Source organism: Notothenia rossii (genome assembly GCF_949606895.1).
Source record: "Notothenia rossii genome assembly, chromosome: 6".
Lineage (NCBI taxonomy): Eukaryota > Metazoa > Chordata > Actinopteri > Perciformes > Nototheniidae > Notothenia > Notothenia rossii.
In genome coordinates this window covers 80,520,416-80,528,177 of record NC_136909.1, presented here as the reverse complement: position 1 = coordinate 80,528,177, position 7,762 = coordinate 80,520,416, and the positions used below count along the sequence as shown (strand labels likewise).

At 38.9% G+C, this 7,762-nt stretch overlaps 1 protein-coding gene across 3 annotated transcripts; it reads left to right on the top strand.

Moving 5' to 3' along the window:
- Nucleotides 1-2,628: 2,628 nt before the first annotated feature.
- Nucleotides 2,629-7,762, top strand: vip (vasoactive intestinal peptide). Of its 3 annotated transcripts, none has more exons than XM_079689150.1 (8): nt 2,629-2,682; nt 3,254-3,300; nt 3,399-3,659; nt 4,521-4,625; nt 4,852-4,956; nt 5,903-6,028; nt 6,196-6,307; nt 7,065-7,762. In XM_079689150.1, coding segments are annotated over exons 3-8 (459 nt in total). In that variant the 5' UTR covers nt 2,629-2,682; nt 3,254-3,300; nt 3,399-3,657; the 3' UTR covers nt 7,074-7,762. The 3 variants fall into 3 exon arrangements, with proteins under 3 accessions (XP_079545276.1, XP_079545274.1, XP_079545275.1); XM_079689148.1 differs by having other exon boundaries at nt 2,655-2,733; XM_079689149.1 differs by lacking the exon at nt 2,629-2,682 and having other exon boundaries at nt 2,845-3,300.

Below are 7,762 nucleotides of genomic sequence, written 5' to 3'. Positions count from 1 at the left end.
CAGTAATGTGCCCGTCAGAGTGGGTTTGTTAATTGGATAATGTGTTTCAGAGGAGGCACTCAGCAAGCCGGGGGATTCCCCTCATCACACCGGCTGCAGAGAGTCGTGATGCAAAGATTTTGAATGTCTATTCACAGTTTGGACCGAACAGAATCCACCGGTGATCCTCCACATAAGGTTGTTTATTGTTACAACCTAAATGTTTTAAGTTACCTCAAGAGTAATTACAGTAGTCCCAAGTCAAGTCACTTTTTCTAATATACCACAGAGATGATTAGTACCTGTCTAATCATGATATTTTCAGCAAATTAATCTAACTTGTTCAAAAGTATGACAAGGAGTTGTTTTTGAATTATTATTATTATTATTATTATGTATATTCAGTGAAATAAATTCATGCAAAAAAAGCTCAAATAAATTCCTCCCAATCACTTTGAGTGTGAAAATCCTGTCCATGCCCTTCTCAGTGTGTGCATGTTTAACATGGCAACATTACACAGGCAGTTATAATGTCAACATTGGCAATATTGAACATTTGTTCATTTAAATATGTATACTGAAACCAGACAATACAGACAAGTCACTCAAATTCACATGTCTCAATGTGGACTTGACTGACTGTACTATTATTGACAGGAGTTCAAGTGGCATAAGGAGTACAACATGTGATACTAAAACTAACAAGTCCCAACAGTAGTTGTTGCAGTAATAGTGGCACAAAGATACTAAACACTTCCTATAAAGATATCAGTGGGGTTATTAAAGTACCAATGAGAAACAAATAAACATTAAATAGTGGTCCTTAGTCCTCTGTGTCGCCCTGCATACCGAGGTGGGACGGCCTGTTACTCGTTCATAGGAACGTTTCCTTCCGTACATTCCATCAACATAATGGCGCTGATGTTTCCTCCATCAGCTTCCTCTTCCTGCAGGGATCTGTGTCCGATCACTGCTGTCAATTAGACCAGCTCCTTCTCCTATGGACTCCTGCGTAATCTACTTCTCTCTGCACTGATCACATTACGGTTCAGATGGTGCCATCATGGTTAAGGAGAGGCAGGAGGAGCAGCAGGAAGAGGAGGAGAGGGTAGGTCATGCTGACTCAAAATACCATTCACATTACTAATAGAAGTTTTTTTATTTTTCAGAGATAGTCCACATGAATAAACATTGCTGTAAATGTGCTATAGTAAGCCAATATTATATTGATGTTTGCCGCCTGTTGTCCCTGGACAGATGTTACAAAGTCACCCTAAAACCGAATTATATTATTTAAAGAAATATGAAACACAAACAAACTGTGAATACTTAAATCTTCTTTTGCATTACAATGCAGATAAAGATATCAATCAAAGACAAATTATGATCCATCAGTGTTAAGTATATCAAGTAAAGTCATATGAGTTGAAATCCATTATATTTAACATAATGAGAATATCATTTTGTGTGGAAATATAACAACGATCGCCTGCATATTCAAACGCTTCATGGCTGTAATCTAATTATTTTAAAGTTGATTACTGCTTATCTCTTTATCTGGTTAATTTAACACCAGTGTTATCTCTCTGCTCTCTCACCCATACAGATGGATGGATGGATGGATGGATGCATGGATGGATGGATGGATGCATGGATGGATGGATGGATGGATGCATGGATGGCTGCATGGATGGATGGATGGATGGATGGATGGATGGATGGATGGATGGATGCATGGATGGATGGATGGATGGATGCATGGATGGATGGATGGATGGATGGGTGGATGGATGGATGGATGGATGCATGCATGCATGCATGCATGCATGGATGGATGGATGCATGGATGGATGGATGGATGAGGCGCCAGTTGACGTCACGGTTAATTCACTGTGCCATTCCAGCAAATGAGACTCATCAGGGACACTGTGGGTGGATTCAGAGACACTTCAGTCCTGTGTGCTGTTCTTTTGTCAAAGCCCAGCACAACCAGAAATAGAAAGCCTGTGACAGTAACACCCTTTAAAACGTTATTGTATTTACCTAAAGTGGTAATCTGCAACATCCTTGTGTTTTCATTCAGCACCTTCTGTGGTGCTCATCGCTCACTTCTGTGAAAAAACAAACAAACAAATGGATATAAATGGCTGCAGAAGGATTTTGTTTACATTGTTGTGGAATTAATTATTTGTGTAATGACAGGACAATACAAGGGATGAAAAATAGGCTTGGAAACACATCTCATTGTAACAAAAACGTGTCTTCTTCACAGTTAAGCTGGAGGAAAAGAAATAGCATACTTTTTTTTATTGTATGATTATTTAATTAGGCCGTCTCGTTGAGATTGAACTCTTGATAAGATAAAGTAGCATCTTATCTTATCACGTTATATTTCATTGCATTACAGATTGAATTCACCTGTGAACAAGCAATAAGCCAAAAGCACATCACAGGCAGAGCACAAGTTTTTTTTTTTGACTATTAAGATTTTACAGAGAACAATTAAGAGTCCAAAATGTATCATTATATCTGTTAATTTTTCCCTTTTCCTTTTATATTTGATAAAAACACTCTCCTTCTGTCATCACTTCCTGTCTTCGTTTTTCCCGCATTTCTTTTAATCGTTTGCCCCGCCCTGATTAAATCCACCTGTGTCCGATTATTTCGGGGTGTATAAATACCTGTGTGTCCCGGTTTTGATCTGTAAGTTTATCGTCTGTGTTACTTGGTGTGCCGAGGCCTTGTAAATATATGGTTTGTCCCTGCAATATTCTTCCTGTTTCCTCGCGGATGTGCTGCAATTTTGAGCCATACCCTTTGTTTCTAGGTTTTTGTTTTTTTGGTTGCATTGATTTGTGTTGTATTACCGCAGCCTGCTCAATACATTGCGTTTACTTGGTGTAGCCAGCTTTAAGTTAAAGCTCACCTTTTGTTATCGTCTGCCTTAAAAATGAGTCATAGACACTATTAACATGATTTACATACTGTTTTCAATTTGTAATAATATAATTTGACAGTTATCTTATTCATCCCTTTTTAAATTGTATAAATAGAACACTGTTGTTGGTAACTCTTGAGGGACAGAGTAGACTATAGTTCATGATTCCTGTGTTGAAATCAACATGCGACTGTAGGCCAATTTCTGTTAAAATCCACATACATATTGAGGCTTTACCCGTTCCGTTTAGCCTGTTTTACGGACATATGCACAAAGCATTGCCTCTGAGTGTCCTTTCATATTGACAATTAGCCTAAGTTTGACTTTTCCTCTCAGATTTCTCTCCCTTCTTGGCTTCCTACAGCAGCTGACCCGCACACAAGGTAGAAATGCCTAGGGGAAATGATCAGATGATTCATAAATTGGTTATTCCTACGATTAATTCAGAAGAAGAAAAAACTTCCCACTAATTCCACCATAGGCCTGTTTTGTTCCGACCATGAGCAACACCAATGACGAAAGCAACGACCTGCTGACGTCTCAGGCCCACAACAAATCTGATGTCTGCTCGTGCTCCACAAGAAACATCAGGTGTATAAAGCGGGAGCAGAGCTGAAGGCAAAGAGAAAGAGAGTCAGCAAACATCGGGTCAACAGTGGAGATACAACAGCAGTTCCAGAACAGGACTTTGAAGCGCTCAGCAGGCAGAGAAAAAAGCAGAAGACCTACTTTTGCAACAAATGTAAGATTTTATATTTATAGAGTTTCTTTCAGAACAACGTGTTTGTGATCGTCTTATATTTGTGCGTGCTTCAGTGAGGATTTGATAATACTTTCCGAATGACATTGAGAGATCAAATGGATTTTTACTTCCAAAAGATTTGTCTTTGCAGTTCATGCTGCACAGCAATGTTTTAGCTGTGGTCTAGTATGATGTTTAGTGCATGGCTGTGCGTAATTACGCGTTGGATGTAGTCTTTTATTTATGTTACATTCATCCGCCAAAATTCACCATTACGTGATCTGTATGGTTCACTCTCACTTCTTTGTAATTTGAGCATATATATTATCGCTAACATATGTGGGCATAACATTGCCCATTAATTAACATTCCACAGTCTAATCAGACTTTGTTATTGACGACATTTAAAGCATTTTGACAGTTACTCATTGAAGGAACGGGACGTTTTTATGAGAAGAAACTCATCTCATACAAAATGTGGCTCGTAGTCAGTTTGGACAAAATAGAGTTGCAGTGTCCTCGGTTTTCTCCTTGCCAGCCGTGCGTAATTACGCACTGCATTTCGCTGCTATCTTTTGCTCTCTTGTGGCAAAAAGAATCGTGAAACAAGTGGTTTATTAAAAATCGACGTCAAAAAGGCTTTTTTTGCTAAAGCATTCTTCTGGATCTTTTTTTGTTTTGCATCGAGAGATTAACCTCTTTTTCAATACTTCACTGATTCACGTAATTTAAGATTTTACGGTTAATGAGAAGAGCATACATGATGATTTCGGTAGAAAAATTGGCGTTAATGGTGTGGTTTCTTCATTGGGATCGGTTTTGAGATGGAAGAAACAAAAATATTATCGTTTCCATCCTCAGGTGTAAAGCGATGTTACAACGAACCGGCCCCCAGCTGCTTTTCCTAATAGCCCTGTGCAGTGTGTTGTACTCCCGGACTCTGAGTCTGCCATACACATCCATGAGGTAAGAGGATCAGGTTTTTTCCAAAAGAAACTGCAGAAAGGATTAATCCAGCGCTGTTTATGATTGACATGTAGATGTTATGTGAGCAGTTTTGTGAGAGGATGATAATTACTCTCGGAATTCGAGCTGATGCGCGTCTATTTGGCAGTTGCTGTCGTCCTTATATGTGTTTTAATATGTCAAATCCAAGCAGAGTTTAATGTTACTGCCCTGTGGTGATGTGCAGACCGACGAGACACGCGGACGGTCTGTTCACCAGCGGATACAGCAAACTGCTCGGACAGCTCTCAGCGCGGAGGTACCTGGAGTCTCTGATCGGGAAGCGGGTCAGGTAGGTCACTCCCGTCCGGATAGATGGCAAAAAGGCTGAATTTCCCTTTAACTCAGTGGCTTATTTTTCACATTCAAACTTTAAAATTAGGTTTTTTTTATGAGGCAAAAGAGACATTTCCACTTGACAGTTTGAAGAGTGTAGCAAATATCAAGTCTGTATGCTTTGTAACCGGTCAAACCTAGACCGCATTGAAAACTATTTTAAACTTGCTTGCTAAAGTATTATGTTAAAGCAAGTTTTGCAAACGATAAAGAAGCCATCTTTAGCCTCTTCCTAATGTACCATTAAATGGAACCATCAGACCAATATGCCTTGTTTTTGCCAGTTCTAGAAATAAAAAAACACTTGGACTTGTTAATACTGTAGGATTCAAAGTTGACCGGTAAATAAGTGTAGGGTAAGGAAGTCTGAAGTTTCAGGATGTCTTAAAATTCTAGGGGTAATGTCCCCTTAGAGTATACAAAACTGTCCATTTGAATGCTGTTATTCAGGGAAGTTCTGACAGTAATAAAGGCAAACACTTGACAGTGCATCTCTTTTTCCTTCAGTCATTTTTACACATTGTTGAGAAATCTGCTTGAACATTAGTCAAATTAATTATGCTCTTGATCAAAAACTAGATTTTATTATTTCATGAGCTGTGATATTTTTGTAATGCTGACAGTTTAACACCAGAGCGAGGACCTACTTACATTTGCAATGAAGACATCCGACCTGCTTGATGATGCATTTTGTAATTGACTAAAAGGTTAATTTATGCCATTACTGCTTCATCACATGTTTGGTGTACAACCAGGAGGGATTCATGCATCATACACAAAGAGAACAAAGACACCATGAATCACCGACTTTGAATGTAACCCTGCTGCCCTCTGAACTGCGGAGAGGATCTAACTCTTCCATTCATCTCTCTGTATTTCATTATCTCTTTTATCCTCTGCAGTGATGAGCTGATGGAGGAGCCAGTGAAGCGCCACTCAGACGCCATCTTTACAGACAACTACAGCCGCTTTCGCAAACAGATGGCCGTCAAGAAGTACCTGAACTCAGTCTTAACAGGAAAGAGAAGGTAGACATCCCAGCAAGTTTTAGTTTGAACTTTACACTTGCTGCCATCTTGACACTCCCTTAACAAACAAATCTTCTAGTACAATTTTAATGGAATACCATACAGTAGATGTTTTTTTTTAACCAGTTTGTACAGTATTGTAATATGTACTGACTGTCTACACACAGCCTAGAAGATGCTGGCACCAGCGAGGCAGAGGAGTCCAGAGACGAACCCAACACCTTCCAGGAGAGCTACGATGATATCAACGTAGATCACCTTCTAAACAACTTTCATCTGGTAGGAATACACACACACACACACACACACACACACACACACACACACTCTTACATACATACATAATTACATAAATGGACAAGAGCTGTAACATGTGTTAGCGTAGGAGATCCAAGGTATGTGTCAATGTATCCCTACCTTTTGATAATGAATTAAACTGCTCACAACAAGGTCCTTTGATTATCTTGAACGACTAGTTAGTTATTTCTTGAAAGAGACATTGCTATTGAGTTTTTCGATGTATGACTTTGGCGCTTTAAGCACAACAAACCAATGCAATGTAAATTCCTCAAATTCAGGAGAAGGCAGACGTCTCTATGTCAGGTATCTCCAAAACTTGGCAAATCATACTGTAACAATCTAGATTAGCGCTGGGTAGGAGGAACATTTAGTTTTTGAGGTGAACTGTCCCTTTAACCTTCTCAAGTACCTCATCTCCAAACCATACCAGAATCTGAATAAACTGACTAAGACAAGATCAAACTCAGTTCCTTAGGATTAAGCTTTTTGAACATTCAGATAATTATCCCACAAAGAAGAACGAGATCACCCACATTATGTCCTCTTATTTGGACATTTAGAAGGCTAGCATGGAGCTCTAATTCTGATGCCACACCCTCACACATGCAGTATGTTATGCTTGACTTTTACAACAAATCAATTAGTAAATATAGAGATGGTCTTTTTTTGTTTTTCGCATTTGTACTAGATCAATAATTGTCTTTTCTGTCCATTGTCTTCCTTTCTCCTGTTGCAGCCGCTTTGAGGAGGGGTCTAGAGCTCGAGTGAATACCTCAACTCATCCTCATGAAACCGGCCATTCCAGAAACACACTATTAATCCAAAGGACATTCGAAGGTCAAGCAGCCAATGATGATGTGTTCTCCAATGTGGTTATCTATCTACTCATCCACACCGTACATGTTTACACTGTATATAGTTTATATATATATACATAAACATTACTATCCGTCTGATTAGACCTGATTACATTTCACTAACCAATACTTCCATTAACAATCAATAGTGACGCACCATTGGCTTTCAGTTGAACCACTGCTTTATTCAACATCAGTAGGCCCTTTCACCTTTAAAAGAACATAATTGCATTTAAATTCAATAACGCTGAAAATGGATTTTTGTTGGGATGCATTAGGATTAGCATTTCTGAACACACAATGGTTGTATTGAAAACAGTTGACCCAATAATGTTCAATGCTGCAATCTAAATCACAAGTGTTTACCGGGTTGTTTAAAGAGTGTTTTCATGATTAAAAGGAGACACAGGACCAAGAGGAGGTGGAGTTTTGAATGGACACAGATGCATATAATCACTTTATACTATTCAATATGTAGAGCAAAAACATTGTAACTGAGCATAGACCTGCCTGTAGGGCATATAGTGATGCACACCACTCACCAAATAAAAGATATTGGTTTATTTTTCAAAGCTGA

Excerpts from the sequence above, each read along its gene's own strand:
- vip (XM_079689150.1), top strand. Across the intron at positions 4,626-4,851 it reads CTGCCATACACATCCATGAG|ACCGACGAGACACGCGGACG; the intron begins GTAAGAGGATCA and ends GGTGATGTGCAG. Across the intron at positions 6,029-6,195 it reads GTCTTAACAGGAAAGAGAAG|CCTAGAAGATGCTGGCACCA; the intron begins GTAGACATCCCA and ends GTCTACACACAG.